This window comes from Etheostoma spectabile, chromosome 12 (genome assembly GCF_008692095.1).
Source record: "Etheostoma spectabile isolate EspeVRDwgs_2016 chromosome 12, UIUC_Espe_1.0, whole genome shotgun sequence".
NCBI classification, from domain to species: Eukaryota; Metazoa; Chordata; class Actinopteri; order Perciformes; family Percidae; genus Etheostoma; species Etheostoma spectabile.
In genome coordinates, this window is record NC_045744.1 from 18,806,862 (window position 1) to 18,825,301 (window position 18,440).

Below are 18,440 nucleotides of genomic sequence, written 5' to 3' on the forward strand. Positions count from 1 at the left end.
TTTACAGTCCGTTATAACGGAAAAAGAACATAAATAAACTACTTTAACCTAGATTTTCCTTAGGGCTTTATTACGCGGTACTGTATCGGTGCATTAACTCCAGTACTTCCCGATACCGCTACCTGCGTTTTAGGCAGCATCGGAGGCGATACTGATACTGGTATCGGTACATCTCTACATTCGATGAGAGGCTTTTGGCAACAAAACATACTATAAAAAATGGTTTGGGTGCTGGACAAACCTAATCAAAATGAATCAATCAATCCACACTGACAGTATACTGAAAGCCCCCCAATGCTATTTATTAGTTACTGACTGGTTGACGTTTTGGCAACACCCCTTCACTTCTTCAGGCTGATTAACACAAAACCCTTCCGCAGGACATGACATCATTAAAGCGTAACTCTTGTCAAAATGCGACCTAGGGTCCTTTTGTAAATTTACCTGAGTCAAACTTTCGTTTAAATGCATAGTCAGGACGTAAACGCCACTTTTAAGATTTTACCGTATTTCCATTTTTTGGTCCAATGGCCTTTTGAATGGGAGAGCTAGGGGCACTACTACAAATGTTTAAAACACTAAGAATATTACACAACATCAAACGTTGCTCCAAGTGTCATCAGGGGCTCCACACGTCAACGCAAGCATTGAGAACATTGTTTGAGTTCACAGGGTTTACTAACGAGAACAACTCAAGTTTGATGTTGTTGTTTAAGCTCTCCAAAATCTCCGCCGGTCAAAGAGAATCGATCTCCGAATGCGAATGAATGGCCTCCATAGGAGGAAATGTCATTCTTATATGAGGCTCCTTTTCAACTACAAGGTCAATATTGTGTTTCACTAACAACAAAACAACAAATTACCCGTGCCTTTATATGGAACTAAGCTTTAAGAGCTTTCCATCTTCACTCTCCTCCCTCAACTTTTTTCGACTTGCTAGATGGCGGCGATAGAAAAAAACAACCGCTACAGTGAGTTCTTAAAACCTTTTTAGTAAATTCGGTGTACACAAACTATGTGGACAACTTGGATCAAAGTTTAATGTTGTGTCGAGCTTTCTTAGTGTTTAAAAAAAAAAATAGCGATTTTGATGCCATCAATATCATAGTAGTGCCCCCAGCTCTCCCATTCAAAAGGCCATATGACCAAAAAACGAGAATACAGTAAATCTTAAAAGTGGCGTTTCCATCCTAATTATGATTTTATATGAAATGTTTGACTAGGGTACATTCATAAAAAGACCCTAGGTTGCATTTTGGAGAAAGTTATGCTTTAATGAGGATTCCTAGATAAACGTCACCTGACAGCAGAGCAAATATGCAGTGGTAAAATATGTCCCATTAAATCCAATATTTAGGTAATATATTACCATCATATAGTCAAACTATTTTGTCTCCTGTGCCTTGACACCAGTGATATTCTTATGTATTTTGTGGTGGTGATTATTTATTTTCACATCATGCATTCTTGTATTGACTTATATTTAACTTCTGGAAACGTAATGCTACAGGGAAATGATGTATGCTGTTAGTATTTTACTGACATTAAGGTAAATCTATACAATGTTTCCAGAAAGCCCATGACCAAAAACAGACAGAGCACAGTAATGAACTCTTATTAACAATATTCAAATCAAAAAACGTCGTTGGAGCCATTTAACTTATATTAATAAGCAATATTCAGAAGATGACACGTTGTATGTACATACCATTCAATCTTGTTTGCCTGTTTGCTCGAACTCGTAAAAATGTCTGCAAGCAGAGGGGGAAAAAAGAGAGAGGAATTGTGCATTAGATACTAAACAAACAATATAACATGTTTACAAGTATGAATGTAACTTTTCAGAATGGGATTGCTTTGGATGCTGAGACTGGGGCACTGTAAACAAACCTACTTCTCTATTGTTTTCCACATCCTCCATGACTGACACGGTTCACTCATAGCTCCCTCTACAGCCGCCAGAACTCACTGCAGCAAACTAACCGGCCGTGTTTCCAGATACTGAACATCACTGCAAAGTCAAGCTTGTGTCTATATTTTAATACGGATGGGAAAGGATTGAAAGTGGCGCTCGTATCTGCAGATACTGCTCATGTCCGACGCCATGTTGGCTTGTTTTGATCATGTGACGCGCTGAAGACGGAAGTGGGGAAACGTCACATGTTGTTCCAGCGCTCGACCGCTAGGGGGCAGCAACAGGTTTCATCAAACGGTCTCCTCTCAATCAAAGGGAGTGGAGTTTTACATGCAGACTTTAGGCTCCTAGACGCACAACTATTGCACTGTTTCTCCAACTACTACTGTTTATCAAACACAAAGAAGAATAAAGTCATGTCAAAAAAGATGCTTAACAATTTGGTGTTTGTTACCATTCTTTACTTCTTACTTATAAAGTGTAATGTTTTGGTTTCTTGTGTGTGCAGCAGATTACGGTTTTGTAGCCGGTTGAATATCCAACCTACGTTCTTAATATGCAACTGTCAATGGTGGAATAGGTACTCCTATAATTCACTTCTTTCAACTGTGCAATACTGAGTAATGTGTGCAATTTTCTGTGCTAATACTGCAATAAAAATTCAACTGTACCGTACTCTGCAAGGCATTAATAATGCAAATTTATACTGCACAACAGTTCCCATTTTTCAGCAATGGTATTACTGACACTGTTGTTATATATTGTAGTATGCATTCGGTATGTTTGCATATTCCTTATTTTTCCATATATAGTTAGTAGATTGTACATATGTTTATCTATTTTGTATTTGTCCTTATACCTTCTCCATACACTTCTATTCTAGAATGGGAGCAAATGTAACAAAACCCCAAAAGTACACAACACTCGTTACGTTAATACTAACAGCTGGTCAAGAGGTTGGGCCCCCTTCACAGGGTACCAAAAGAAATCTGGGGGGTTGGGAGAAATGTGTGAGAAAAATACGAGAACGTTTTTGCAACACAGATTTATATTTTGGACTTTTCTGGGTGAGGACTCCATGTTACGAGGGGCCCAACAAGACAGCCCTTTTTTTGGTTAGGGTTGAAAAACATAAAGCTTGAGAACCACTGGTTTAATCTTTAATAACTAGATCATGTCCTATCATGTTCTTTTTTAAATGTAAAATCTGCAAGGTGCATTGTGTTGAAAAGCAGTGTAATAGACGTATAAAGTAGCATAAAGTGTGTAACAGCAACTCAAAAGTCTACAGTAAAAGCACAGTATTGTATTGAATGTTGTCAGTTACTTTCCACCAATGGCAACTGGGATGTACAATTATATTTTACATTTATCTAAGTGAATGTGGAACATTTGGGGTCTTGGGTAGTTCAGGATGCCTGGGGTAAATTCCCTGTATCATTATGAATAATAGTCTTAAAAGTACAGCTTTGAGAAATAAATCAAGGGAGGTCAGATCACTTTTGTCTCTTGAAGAATGTGCACCTCGGGTCCTCTGGGATTCAGACCCAGAGGCCTGTATGTCTTTAGCTGTGTGCTGACTAAAGCATCCCCAGTCACAGTCATGGATGCCCTCTCTTTGACACGGCAACAGTGAGTAGGCAGCGGTTCAGTCCTCTAACAGTCAACCCATCATCCATCAATAAGAACCGACAAGCAGTCAGGCCTTCTCCTTCTGTTCCAGACATCCATCCCTCTCCTCACTCCTTCCCTCTTTCCCCCTCCCCTCCTTGCCGCCACTGAAGTTATAGGCCCACTTGCCTCGCGTGGCCGCTACTACCGTATCATTATGATACAGTGAGTGTATGGTTGCGAATAGGTCAGCTTTTTAGAGGAAGGGAAGAGGTAGAGAGAAAAATTGCACTGAGATGGTGTGACAGGCCGAGAGAAGGTGGCAAAGTCGGCCATTAGGCTTCATTTTTAAGGGTGGTAAAAAGAGTCGCCACTGACTTAATCATTTGTATAATATAAGGTGATTTCAGCAGTTTCACTTAATGAGAAAATCTACTTTATCGCTATAAGGTCTTTATGAGCTGTGTCATCCTGAACGTATGGATGTAACGTCTGTGTGGACTTAATAGTTCTTATTTTATGGTGTAAGGGGGAAAACCCACTTAACCCAAAGATACATCATGGCCAGAAGAATTACCCGAACAAAGTTTGATGAATTTAAGAGATAAAAGCAGTCAGGGCGGCGTTCAAGACATCTGAGATTTAAGGAGATTGGCCTGTTGGTCAACGTAAGTGCTGAGAGGGCGTAAAAGCCAAAAAATCTACCATAATCCTCTGCTATACTGTTATACATCAGTCAGAATTATGAAATTTCACAAATCTAAAAAACTAATGGGACCAAGTGACTATTATTTAACCCCTTGTGTGTGTGTGGTGTGTGTGTGTGTGTGTGTGTGTGTGTGTGTGAGAGAGTGAGTGTGACCTGGTATCTGTCAGAGTGGTGGGCATCCTCAGAGGACAGGGGCGAAACCACTGGAGACTCTCCCTCGCGCTTGATGTGCACCGACAACAGCATTGACTAGAGAGAGAGAGAGAGAGAGAAAGAGAGAGAGAGAGAGAGAGAGAGAGAAATAAAATGTCTTCTATATGCAGATAATCTTGTTGCAGCAGAAACTGTCCTCGCAAGTTGCTGCATGGAAATAATCATTAAACATGCACAAGGCACGAGTAATGCTGTTTCAAAAATAAATTTAGATCTAAAGAAAAACAGATACCATTTCACTGTTGGAGCGATAACACCCTTGCATGTCGCCACCTACACATTGGCTTGCCAAAACTGAATGCAACAATTAGAAAAGGATACATTGTTCTGAAGAACACACAGAATGAAGAAACACACAGCTGGCTGCTGAAAGTTGAAGTTGAAGTTAAAATGGCAATCTACAAATAATGAAAGATATTGGAAATGCATTAGGGTTACAGTGCTGGTCATCCCCAAATGCAATCTCGTTTTGGAACAAGATTTGTCTGCTTGGCTATTTGCCTTGCTAAATTTGCGTTTTTTTCCACCATGTTTGCTATTTTTGTAGCTTCCTCTTGCATATGGCTTACTGTCTGGCCCCTGGTCGCTACGTTTTTACAGAGGTTGGCACCCAGCACCCAGTCCCACACACAGAAAGATGAGAAAATACAGGCACAAGGCAGGGTATCTCCAGATACAGACACACACTCTTGTAGGTCATAAGTGATGAATAAGAGGCATTCTTTTTGTACAAGTCTATAGATATCTTTTTATGAAAATCATACTCGTTGTGCCTTTAAATCTAAGTGCTGAAAGAAGTTGAAGATTTAGCTGAAGTTCAAGCAGTTGGAAGGAGTTAAAATGTCAGTCAAAGTGCTGGTGCTTGGTAACATCCTGAAAGAAACAAGTGCCACATCAAGTGTATAAACTGAAAGGGGATGTCAGTGAAAGCGTTTCCTGAAGGGTGAGCATGGAAAGTACTAGTAGTACATTTATAAAAAGAAAAAGAAAAGTAATGACTTGCAGCAGTAGAATTGTCATTTGAAGAGTAGGAGTTGAAGTATCAGTGTCAGTTGACTAAATTTAAAAGCAAAATGTAAAATGACTGTTGACGGTTTGACTTTGTTGTGTGTATCAAATAAAGTCCTTTAAAAAAAGAAAAAAATTACTTAATTTCTAAAAAGGTAAGTTTAGTTCTGTATTGCAATAGATCTCTTACACAGAGAAGAAGAAAAAAACGGAATAGAGAATCTTTACCCTTGGAGAGTGTTATTGCCACAGATGCTGAGAGCGCCACGTCATCGATGATGACTGTAACCTGCCTGACTTTGTCTATAAAGTCCCTTCCACTGATTAGAGTTAATGTTTATGGGATGTTAAGAGGAGTAAGGGAAGAACGAGTGATTGAAAAGAGAGGAAGAAGGAAGAAGAAGGGGAGGAAGGGTAAACATCAAAAAAAGGAAAGAGCGTAACTGTCTGACATTACGGGACACTGCCTGTCCATAAATCTGTCTCACAACACTTTGTACACACAGGCACACACAGACACACACATATGCACAGACACTTTCTCTATAATAGACACGCATTCAAAACTATATCCTCTTCTAACCCACTCTGTGACAAAGGCAGTCCAGGGAATTCCTCAAGTGAACAAGACACTAGTAGATAATGATGTGAAAGAAAGAGAACAAGGGAAGAAAAGAGGAGCAATACCACTGTTTCACCAGGCTTAGTCCTAACAGAGCTCTAGCTGTGTGTTGCTTATGTTTTCATGGGTGTCTGCGCTGCTGCTTTTTTTTTTTTTTTTTTTTTTTTTACAAGGCAAGCCATGAAATATTGTATTTACAGTCGTCTCCTATTAATCAAGCGGAAAGGGGCAGAGCAGAGGCTTAAGTGCTCGACAGCAGTAATCTAATAATAATATGTGAGAAATGACCAACCTCCAGTGCTGCCACAGTAAATTGGACATTATGCATGATGCTTTTATGCCTCTGTGGTGTGTGTGTGTGTGTGTGTGTGTGTGTGTGTGTGTGTGTGGGGTGTGTGTGTGTGTGTGTGTGTGTGTGGGGCCTTACAGATATCACGTTTTTAGTCCAACCAAATCACCTTAACTTAGCGAGGAGTACACAAAGTGGGCCAAACACCCCATAAGGAGGTGCTCCGGGGTTAATCTTCGGTCTAACAGTGGTGGGTGGTGCATACCGGGGAAAAGACGAAAACAACAGGCCCCATGTGCTTCAGACTGGCCGTCTCCATTCTCCATGGCCTGCCGCTGAATACTAAACATCAGCGGTAAGATGCGCAGTCACGGTCAGAGAGGCAGGCCAGCCCTCACCCCTGCTCTGTCTGCCTTTCTCAAGTACAAGCCCACCCACAGTGCTGTGAGTGCAGCTCTCTAAGCCTGGGTCAGCACCTGAGGGTGTGTTGGAATGAAAATGGATCCCCTGAATTATTTTAGAGCTCCTATGTTGCATTCTTGAGCACGTCGGGAGTACTTTTACTTCAGTAGGGCATCTGACTTTTACATGGTCTTTTACATAGTCTTTAGTTGGAAGCAAACAGGGAAATGATGGAGCACTTAATTGCTTTTGGGATACTTCCAGGAAACACTGACATGTAATGTAGAGTGAAGCTACATAGATACTATTCAATTGCATGTTTTCAGCCATGTTGGAAAAAGTCACTACATTGAATCTTTCCCTGACTTTTGTTAAGACATGCTGAAATATTCTAGTGGTACTTCCCAGCACGAATGAAGTGTAAGTGTAAGACACTGGTTAACTGCTCTCCATATTATGATATCCATGTTTAAGGACCTGTTTCTCTATCAGTGAAAGTTATTTATTTGTATTTTTATGTTTTACTGGTTAGCTGTAATGTGTGAAAGTAGGAAAAAGAAAATCAGCATGAAAGAGAAAGCCATGCATGAAAAAATGTTGAATGTCTGTCTTTTAAGATTTTAAGATTTAGGGTTATTTGAATTTCCACATAATAAGTTTTCAAAATCTGACAGTATGGAAGTGAAATGTGGATTAATTACTTGAAAGTTGATTCCCATCATAAAAAAAAAACATCTCTCCATCTTTTTTTCTGTATTTAATCAAGTCCAAAATATTATAAAGCTATCAAGTCCACCCATAGCCCTTGTAGCCTATTAAATCTGTTGTCTATAGATCATGTTAAGGACATAGAAATGTCTTCCTCTTGAGAATTGCTTGAAATTCCATGCTTTTTGGTCTAAACGTCAAACCCAAATTAAAAGTGGTACAGCTCCCATATACTTTGGCCCTCTTGGATGTGCCTGATATCATTGAAAAGGTAACACTCTGTTACAAGTGTTAGGGCAATTCTAGGCCACAGAGTTACAGAGGCTAGAAATTATTAAAATACACCGGTGTAAACACATCTGGTGAGATACAAGCCAAAAGACTCAAAAATGGATTTTATATGAATTGTTTTCCACAGATTTGTCTGTGTGTTTTTTTCCATTTCCATTTGAAAAGTGCAAAATACAAAACTTCTCAAATACACAAACACACCCACATTAATCATCTCAGCGACGAAGTGTGCCGTCCACAGTGCAGTACTAAGAGGATAAGGGAAGGCCTACTTGATAGAATCATGTATCTGTCTTCCCACAATGTGGTGTTATCTGTCTTTTTCTTCCTTGTCTGTCTGTCTGCATCTGGGCCTCTCTAATTGGAACTATCCTGGTGCAGTTCCTCTTGGCTCTGCTGCCTGTTGGAACACAGGAGTCTGGTACTTCTGTGTGTGTGTGTGTGTGTGTGTGTGTGTGTGTGTGTGTGTGTGTGTGTGTGTGTGTGTGGTGTGTCAGATGTTAGACAGTGACCTACAATACAGCAGATTTCCCCTTAGTGCAGCATAGAAGAACAGAGGCATCAAAGTAACAACTGTGATAGACAGTAAAGAAGAAGTGTCATAATGTTGCCGAATCTAACTAGGTTTACTATGCCCACGTCTAATTTTGTATTCAATCATTTAAAACCTATGTTCTTTGCAGGTATGGCATACTTGATTTCAGCCCAAATTAAACGCTAATATTCCAAATATAGACATCATATTACATGTGAAGAAATTGGGGTTCAGCTCACCTTTGGGGTTCCTGGAGTGGCTGCTCCATCCTTGGTTGAAGTGTTCTTACTGCAACCGAGAAAGAAGAAAAAAAAGGATGGAGTGAGTTATGAAGTTCGGTGTTATATCTGTAAGTGTGCTCGTGTGTAAGCCTCTAGCGTGTACTGATATATTTTATTTTTAAAAAACATTTAATTTAGTGGTAATTGAAAACATCACTGCTGATGGCAGGTTTACTAAGAACCAAATCAGGTGGATGCAATCATTCTCCAGATTTGGCTCAACACACACACACACAAAACACACACACACACACACACACACACACACACACACACACACACACACACACACACACACACACACACACCATTTGTTGGGGTGAAAATTTCTGATTTTGTAGTAATTTGATTTTGCGGTTGCTTTGACTCTGAGGTTTCCGGTGGACAATTGGCTGACTTTTAATGTAACAGGGAAGAAGGGAAAGTGAGGAGAAGGGCACAGAGAGAAAGTATTAGGATGTTAGACAGTAAAAAATTACGAAAGAACGACATGTTCCAGCAGATGGGTGTAGCTGGATACTTCGGTGCTTGTGTTTGACATTTTAGATGAGAGGTGAATGATGGAAAGTCTCATATATCAACTAGCCTCTATTGTGCTACGTTGTTACTTTATGATCTCTTCTATCATTTTCTTCCCATCTTTATTATGTCGCCTCATTTTTCTTTTGTTGCCCTCTCCTCCTTCTCTTTCCTCCCCTTTTTCCTCTCTCCATCCTTCCATCCAACCTTCTACCTCTGCTTTTTATCTCTCTGTCTCTCTCTGTGACTTTCACCCGAACACAGAGATACAGTTCTCTGAGCTTCTTGAAGCGTTGCTTGACATTGACAAAGCGAGACTGGGTTGTCATGTTTGCTTTGAGACCCTGTTAGTACTCCAGACCCACTTGGACAGACACACACACACACACACACACACACACGAACACACACCATGGAAAAAAAAATGGGCCTGAAACTGAATTTGCTCGACCTCTAATCTGACAGCATGCCTTGGTAGACAAGGGATTTTCTTTTTCAATGGCTGGGTGGGTGGATAATAAGAATAAAAAGCCTTATTTTTTCACTTATCTGAGAGAAGCTTTTACAAAGTGGTGCACAAGAGCAAGACAAGGGAAATATAAGACAGGGATATAATGCATAGCTGCACACAGATATGAAGAAATGTTTGACGTGATAGAGGGACGTTTAATGAAAGTATTTTTTTCCTCATGCTCATTCTGTGATGGGGAGTGTCAGTCGTGTTTTTACTTTACGTCACTGGGTTTTTCAAACAAACCAGCAGTTGTTTTTTGGGGGAGGACAGTCTCGAAAATACATCAGGAAAATATGTAACCACTGGATATTAGGTTAATGAGTTGTTGGAGTGATAATTAGTTATTTGTTGTCATTTTAGTTTTCATTGGTCCTTAGCTGATGTGATTGATGATCTGAGATTAGTAGCCATTGCAAGTCAGAGAGTGCCAGTGTACAGTATATACAGGTGTCTGTGTATGTATGCACTGAACATGTCTGTGTGTCATTACTGTCGCTGTGCTGTGTGGAAGCTGAATAGCGGGCCTCATCGCCACCAACAAAGAGAATAAGCATGGATGATACAGTCAAGCTGCTGTGTAATGCAGGGGAAACTGCCAACACCACCACCTGTCTTTTTTACCTTTCTCTCATCTATCTCTCTCCCCTTCTCCCTCTATCTCTCTTTTATTCATTACCTGGAACCTCTGCAGAAGCATCAACAATAACAGCCACCTCTACCTGCTTGTTGACAGTGTCAAACAGTGACAAGAGAAGGAGGGAGAGGGAGAGAGGAAGAGAGAGGGAGAGAGGATAGCAGTTGCATGCCTGCCACGATGGGAGAAAATTGCCACAATGACACAGGGGGTGATAGAGATGAAAGGGAGTGAAGAAGGGGAAAGAAAGAAAAGAGGTGGAAGGAGATCAAATGTTAGGTGAGAGAGAGAGAGAGATGTGGTGAGGGAAGAAGAGCGAGCAACATAAAGAGAGAGATTGAGCAAGGGAAAGGTGAAGGAAGGCAGAAAACGAGAGAAAGGAAAGGAGGGATTGATAGGGAAAGTTGGTGTGTCGCCGCCTCTTCTCGCAGTTACACACGTCTGTTTGCCCGGTTCTATGAATTTTTGATAGAGGCGGGGGGGTTATGGGGCTGGAAATTCCAGCTGCCTGCCATGTCAAAACAAGGAGAAGAGTGTGGAAATGAGCAGCACAGCAAAGCGAAACAAACACATAGACGGGAGGCAAAGGAAGGAGGGGAGGAATAAAAGACGGAAGACAAAGCAATTTAACACGTGTTGTGGTAATGAGGCCTGTGTGTGAACAGGGGGGGACAGGTGAGGGCATGTGGGTGCTTCAGACTAGTCTTACAACACACTGTCTCACCAAGTCATACAGTACCCTCTCTGAACTTGTTAGAGGGGTTAAGAACCTGTGAGATGAACAGGAAGTAGTCATAAGAGATCAGGTGGTGCGTCAGGTGGTCCCTTTTTGTTTGTTTGCCATCTTTGATACAAGTAAAGGAGAAAGAAATGGAAGAGATGGACTTTTTGTCCACTGACTTAAACAAGTCATAAAATCCGAGATCATAATCGATTAATAATGGAAAAAAGAATGTATTTACAGTAGACTATGATTTTAGTTGTCTGGGGTCTGCTAACATCTTTCTCATATCGTTATAATATGCAGTTTTTCAAAAGAAAAATGCAAGTTAAAATGTGTTAAACATTTTGTAATTTGGAAGCAATTCCATTCAGTACAACTGCCCGCCTCTATAAGCCTGATTAAAACGGCATCAATCCTGCACAAGTAGAGACAGACTGAGTTTGATTGACAGCTAGTTGGTGTCTCTGCCCCTCCTACCTCCGCTCCCTTTCAAAGGGAGAGAGCAAGAGAGAGGGAGGGAGAGAGGGAGAGAGAGAGAGAGAGAGAGAGAGAGAGAGAGAGAATGAGTCAGTGGGAGTTGGGTGGAAAGGAGGGACGGTGCTAACCTCAAGATGCTGATTGCTTTTTGCCTTTTTGTGCCGTCTGCTGGAGATGTGGGGGTTTGCTTTTGTGAAGGCAAATTGATTATGCAGGAGGAGGAAGAGGAGAAGTAGGGGTATGAAGAGGAGGGGGTGATGGGGGTATGTAGATTACTTTGCCCCCACGAGCCACCTGACGTTTACAGGGCATGATAGATTACCATTTGCTCAACTGTGTGTGTGTGTGTGTGTGTGTGTGTGTGTGTGAGATTTCCATGTCCATACGCGAGAAGCTGTGGCCCATATACAAGCAGGGCACACTGTCACAAGAGAGGACAGGTTGGCAGTTGTAATGAAACACACACACATGCAGAGAAGAGAAATAGAAAACAAATAGAAACCCACAGAAGAGGCCAGGCAGATATGGGACACACACATTTTTCCCACCAACATACTCAAACACACACCTTCGTTTTCATACCCACAGCTCTTTCATTCAGCAAGCGCTGGTCATTAAAGGCAGATTTACTACAAATTGGACCAAATTCCCACTGTCACTTTCAATGATGGCTGCTGCCATGCAGAGAGCCGAGGAGAGGGAGACAGTGCGTGTGTGTGTGATATAGAATGTGGTTTTGCAATATAAGACACACATACACACGCACACGCACACGCACACACACACAGCACTTTCTGCTTTTGTTTTATCTCCTGCTTCCATTCCCTCTGACACACATACAAAATCTGTGTTTGTGTGTATGTAAAGGAAAATGTATCAAAATATCTTAAAAGGTTATCCTTTGCATTCTCCTCTTTTTTTCTTTTCTTGTGGTGTGTGTGTGTCGGATGGGTTAATGGCAAGTAGCTAAATCAGCCAGCTGTGACGTTAGCCACCATCCAATCTCACCCTGGATGACGCTATTTCCTTAAATAACCGTGTGTTTGTGTGCATGTGTGTGTGTGTGTGAGTATCTCAGACCCACAGAGGGAAGGGCAGACTACTAACCTTTATTAATTATTGAAACACCTCACCATATCAGACAATGACAGATGGATGACTCTCATTCAGTGCTCCCATGTAATGTAATCTTTTCTATACGATTCTATTTTATTCTATTCTATTCTCTTCATTAAGAACCACCTTTTTAGCCAGATCTCACAAAAAAAACAACGTAACCATCTCCATAATAAGGGAGTAAACTCTACGGGCTGATGAAGGCCAAGAGATATGGCTGATAGCTCAGGAAAAACCAAGTTGACCTGTGGATAACGCCATTTTTTTTTTAATTCTATTCTTTGTGTCACTGGGTTTGTTAGATGTCTGTCTCTGTAAAGTTATTTTGTAATAACTTTTATCCATTGAGATTTATTTTGATCTCTTAAATTTGTTTCCCATCAACTTCTTTGTCGTTATTCCTTTATCACCACCCTTGCCCAACTTTTCATGAATCTTTTGAGTTGTTTTTGAGATAGGCAGATGTGTTTGTTTTTTCTCCATTACTTCAATAAATTTTCTCTCTAACTGTCATGCTTCTCTTCTTCCTGTCATGCTGTCTCGACGTACATCCTTTCCTACTCACAAAGCCAGGAAGAAATACACTTGTTGACCTGTTCACATTGAGGACAGTGGGTTCATCCCTGGTCACTGCTTTGGTCCTATATGTTAGCGTGCAGCTTTTAGAAACATGGTGAAATCAGGTAATGAAGTAATGACAGGACTGGGTTGGATGAAGACAGATTGAAAAGACTTTAGGAAGAAAACAAGAAAGATAACTAAAGAGGACATGAGTAAGGTCGGATATGGCAAAGAAAAGGAACAGGACGGAAAGGAAAAGGAAGATGAGGGGAACAGGCTGAAAAAAGGAGAGGAATGAGGAGGACCGGTTCAGTATCTTGACATGGGCAGATGGGAGGAGGGGCTTTGGTAGGTGTAAACGGGGGTAAATGAAGTGTGATTTCCATGTGAGGTGACGCTATCTGTTGCCCTGTTCCTCCAGGTTAATGGGTACTATCATAAAGCTGGGCCGCTAAGGTGGACACCGGGTCATACACAAGCACAGCATCACACAGGCCACACTGGTATGTACACAAACACACGCAGCCATACGTGCGGTCAAGGTGAAATATGGATCCTAATGGTTGTGTCCCATCGTTAAAAGGGCTTGAAGTTGATTTATCCACCGTAAAACAGCACGTGTAACTGCCATGAGGAGAAGAAGGAGGCGGCAGTGAACTTGAGGTCACAGGTTTGAATCCAAATCCCTGCGGGAAACACTTAGCGTTACGTCGACGGCATGCCTCTGCCTTTTATGCAGATTTATGGCAGCAAAAGCTGTGCTCGGAAAGAATAGCAGTCAGTGAGCCTGACATAAAAGTTGAGTTAAAGCTCAGCCTTCACCCTACACCTAAAAAATTTATTTATCTTTATGAGCCATCTCAATTTTTTGTCTTAAGGATGGATATCAGTTTGATTTCTCTAGTTACATGATAAAGATATGCAGAGATGTGTTTAGCTTAGCAGGAAGACTGAAAACACAGGGAAAGAGAGCTAGCTTGTGTCAAAGGTTAAAAAAAAGATGTCAGCCACTACAAAACTCTTTACATGTTTTATCTGGTTAGTTCTGTTCATTATTTTAGTCAGGACTAGCTGCCACTGCGCAAGCTAACAGACCCAGTGTGAAAGCTTAATGTTCATTAAACAACAATGTCTCATTTTTCTTTCTTTCTATGTAAAGTTCAAAAGCTACAACACGTAAATAAGATACTTCTGGGGGGGAGGGGGGGGGGGGTGGATGGCACCAATGAAAGGGCTAGGGCCCCCCCCAACTCATTTGTTCTAAGCTAGGCTTAAAATGTCACTGAGCTAACTCTGTATTGGACAGACTCAGATGAAATCTTCTCTTCTAACTCTCAGAAAATGTTCCTAAGATGTATTCACTTAAGACTCACACAGTATACACAGACCTTTGTTTTTTATTTGAACTTTTGAACTTTGACTGAACTTACAGTATTGTGCAAAAGTGTATGGGCGAGCAAGAAACAACGCGTTTCAGGCCTACCTGAAGCATATGGCAGCTAGCCTCTCTATCTCTGTCTCCATGTGCTCCTGTAGTTCTCCGGGCCTGAGCAGCACCTGGCAGATGGGACAGATTGGAGCCTGGCTGTCATACAGGGACATCTTCTTTTTACCTGGGGACAATATAAAAAGCAAGGCAAAGGGAGAAACATCAGTATATGTATATACAAATAAGCGCCAGGCACACCAACAACTGTACTGTTGGATGACATTAAAATGCATCTTAAATGGATCTCATGGACGAGTAATCTGATTTAAACTTGTATCTGTTTCAGCTGTTGGGAATTATCATTAGTGTCACACAAATACATACACAAATTGTGTCAGTACATATAACAAATACATTACAGTAGGTTACTTGTTGGGTATCTCTTTCACAGAGACACAGAGGCCTTGTCTACAGATAAATTTATCCAACTGTGTTTGTTTTTATCGTGCTACACACACTCTACAAATTTGACCAGGCAGCCCTTCAATTTACCAAGGACAATAAAGGAAACTTTGGCATTGCGTTTTCTTGCAAGCACCAAGGCTTGAACCATAGTTTTACTCTCTTAAACCACACACATTAGGTGTTATAATTTTGCTTTACACACAGACAGAAAGGGGACTATAGTGCTTTACAGTCTCCACTGTGTCCTCTCAGGTCAAAGCAGATTTAAAGAAGTGTCAGCCATGGATGAGATAATGCTGTATAGAGTCTGCCAACACTACCTCACTTCATTGTCCTTGATCAGCAGGGCACAGGGTGGGGCCCACCTGTATGTGTGTGTGTGTGTGTTTCATTGTGTGTTTCATTGTGTGTATCGGAAAGTGCGCACTTGGCATGTCATCGTCTGTGTGCCTTTGTGTGCGCGTAAGTATAGTAGTGTACATCCTACTTTCTCAAGTTATATTTGAGACTGCCTGGCTAAAAATAACATCTATTGAAAGTGTCTTGGTGCTTAATGTCGGAGGACACTTCCTGATTTCCTGTATTTAGCCAATGACTTGGGATTTTTTTAGTTTGGGAACATGGGCTCCGCCTCAGCCAGGATATCCCGTTTAGACTTGCTGTCACCACGGCAACAAGAAAACCAGGTACAGGGGGACCCCTTATCTGTGTTGTATTTTTTGTTTCTCAGACACACGCACACGCACGAGCACACGCACGTACACACGCACACACGCGACCCTCTGGGGACGCGTATCCTTGCTCACATATTGGTCTGTCAGAACAGTTTCCTGCAAGAGAACTCATCAAGAGACAACTAGCGGGGAACCACACACACACACACACACAAACACACACACACACACATCACCCCCCGCCCCTTCCCTTTTTCAGAGCGTGTGTGTGCATACCGGCCTCCCATTCTCCTGCACCGCTACTTAACAGAGCCACAGCACTGGACACGTTAAGTGACTTTGAAAAATAGGTAATCGATTACTCTCTATCTATCTCTCTGCTGCTCTATCTCTACCTCTTTTTTTCCACACCTTTCCCTCTCTGTGCTTTCTCTCCAGACTCATCCATTTCTAATTTTCTGCTCCCTACCATCCACTTATTTGTTTCAATTCTTTCTCCTCCTCTCTTCTTTCTCTCATCTCCTCTTTGATTATTTCATTGTTGGCCTCCCGTTTTTCATCTTTCTTGCTTGTTTTTTTTCTGTCTCTCTCTTTCTTTCTTTCCCCCCTTTTTCTGTTGCCCCATCACTTTCTCTTTTCCCTTCAACTCTGTCATTTTCTATGTTGCTCATCCCCTTTCTTTTTTCCTCTTCTCTGCTTTATTGTCTACTCCACCATGCTCCCTTCAGTATATTTCCCTTTCTCTCCTTGTTTCTCCATCTCTTTTTCTCTGCCCCCCCACTCCCTTCCCTTCTCCCCTGTATTGCTTTGACAAGATAATTTGAGTCATGCCGAAGCCGTCGCCATCCGCCACGGCAAACAAAGAAAGATCCAATCCCTGTCTGCAGCTGATGGAGCTTTCTATTTCGCAGACAAACACACACCTGGAGGACGCACACACACACACAGGCATGCACACAAATATATGCCTGCGCTTGATTATTTTTAGGCTTTTGTTATGTCTTGTTTTTTATGTTTTGTCATAAAATGTACTTTTTTTAAAGTAGATGTTTTTTTTTTGCACCGTGTGAGTATACTTTCTTTTAAGAATTCCACTGTGCAGGCATTTTCCTTTGAAGTGACTCATATTTGTATTATGTATTAACAAAAAAGTGATGAAAAGGAAATGCAGATGCCCGGGTGTGACAACAGAATGTCAACAGTAAACAACAGGGAAGACTAAAGTGGAGAAGTATTGTGTCAATTGATTTGAATCGGTTTGAATTCAGCTGCTGTAGACACACTCCTATTGAACTTGCTCTGTGTGATAGAACAGGTGAAAATTTATTTCCTGGTCTTTCTTTTCTTCCTCAAATCCATGTTTTTTTTCCAACTTTGCTGTCACTGTCTCTCATCCTTTTTTTTGTCACTCTCACCCCTTGCGTTTCTTTCCTTTTTCCCCTCTATGTTTCCCTCCCTCCGTCAAGCGCTCCCTGAGGGAAGTGAGTGATGGTGAGAGGCAAAGGGACAGATAAATCCAGTGGAGAAGAAGAAGAGGAGAAGAGAAAAGGGGGAGAAGGGTGTGAGGGGGGGGGGGGGGGGGTGTTGATGTGATGTTGCACACCAGGCTTGTCAGCGCCTTAAAGATGATTAATGTTGGAGCAACACACACACACACACACAAACACACACACACACGCGCGCACACACACACACACACACACCCTGCGGCGCAACATGGGTGCGTTTAATCTCTGGGAGAAGAGGGAAGGTATCAGAGTCAGAGAAGGGAGAGGAGGGGTGAGGAGGAAGAAGGAAAGGGCTGGACAATAACATGGAAATAGGCCTGACAGGACTTTTTAGTGTTGAGATTCTTCAGGGAAATGCCGGCTGGCGGAGCGAACGAGGGATGGATAGATGCGTGGATGGAGGAGAGGAGAGAGGAGGTGTGCATCTCTCTGACAACCATGATGGAGTGTAGGCTTGATCCCCCTAATGTGCCAAGATGGATCGTCTCATCTCTCTTTCTCTCACACTTTCCTTTCCTTCTATCTTCCTTTCTCAATCCTTCCATCTGTCTTTCTACTTTGCTCGATTTCTCGCTCCCTCCATCTCCTATTTTCCTGCTTTCACCCTTTTGTTTCTCTTTCCAGATCTCTTTCTTATTCTCTTTGTATTACACCGGACCATTCCTCTAGCACTCTCTCCTCTTTCACTGTCTTCTATCTTTTTCATCTCTGTCACTTGATCCACTTAATGGCTCTCGCTGGTTTTTGTTCATGTCACAAAAGCATAGCCACTGACTTTTTGTATCTTCTGTCTGATTTATTTACTGGCTGCTATAGTCTTGACATGGACACTTTGGCTGGTGTAATTCAATCCAAAGAGGCCCTAATTCCTATTGTAGCTGTGAGATTTAGTCTGAAAAATGTATACAAGAATATGTTTCCAGCAACAATGCACTTGCATATCCTTTATTGTCAAAGCCAATCACAGATATAAAAGCATATGCAACTTGATTGTATTTGAATATGTTTTAGAGCTGAGAAACAAAAGTAAAGAGTCATTTCTGTAGCCGACATCTGAAAGATATCAGTGCAAGATCATCAATAACAATAAACCAGGTTAAGTATATTTTTTTAAGCTATTAATGATTAAAGGAAATTACAAAAAACTAGTTGAACCCACATTTAACATGAAAGAAGATATTTAATAAATAAAATAATGAGGAATACACACACACACACACACACACTCTCTCACA

General features: G+C 41.4%; 1 protein-coding gene across 11 annotated transcripts in view; it reads right to left on the reverse strand.

Moving 5' to 3' along the window:
- Positions 1 to 18,440, reverse strand: part of rnf220a (ring finger protein 220a) — a 167,379-nt gene that overhangs the window by 33,234 nt on the left and 115,705 nt on the right. For 10 of the 11 annotated variants that reach the window (XM_032530624.1, XM_032530622.1, XM_032530620.1 and 7 more), the window contains 4 exons: positions 14,613 to 14,742; positions 8,543 to 8,591; positions 4,389 to 4,484; positions 1,709 to 1,751 (listed from right to left, as the gene is read on the reverse strand). In XM_032530624.1, the coding sequence (XP_032386515.1) occupies positions 1,709 to 1,751; positions 4,389 to 4,484; positions 8,543 to 8,591; positions 14,613 to 14,742 (318 nt within the window). Of the gene's footprint in view, positions 1 to 1,708; positions 1,752 to 1,894; positions 2,170 to 4,388; positions 4,485 to 8,542; positions 8,592 to 14,612; positions 14,743 to 18,440 lie in introns of those variants that run through there. The other variant, XM_032530630.1, reaches the window with a different exon arrangement.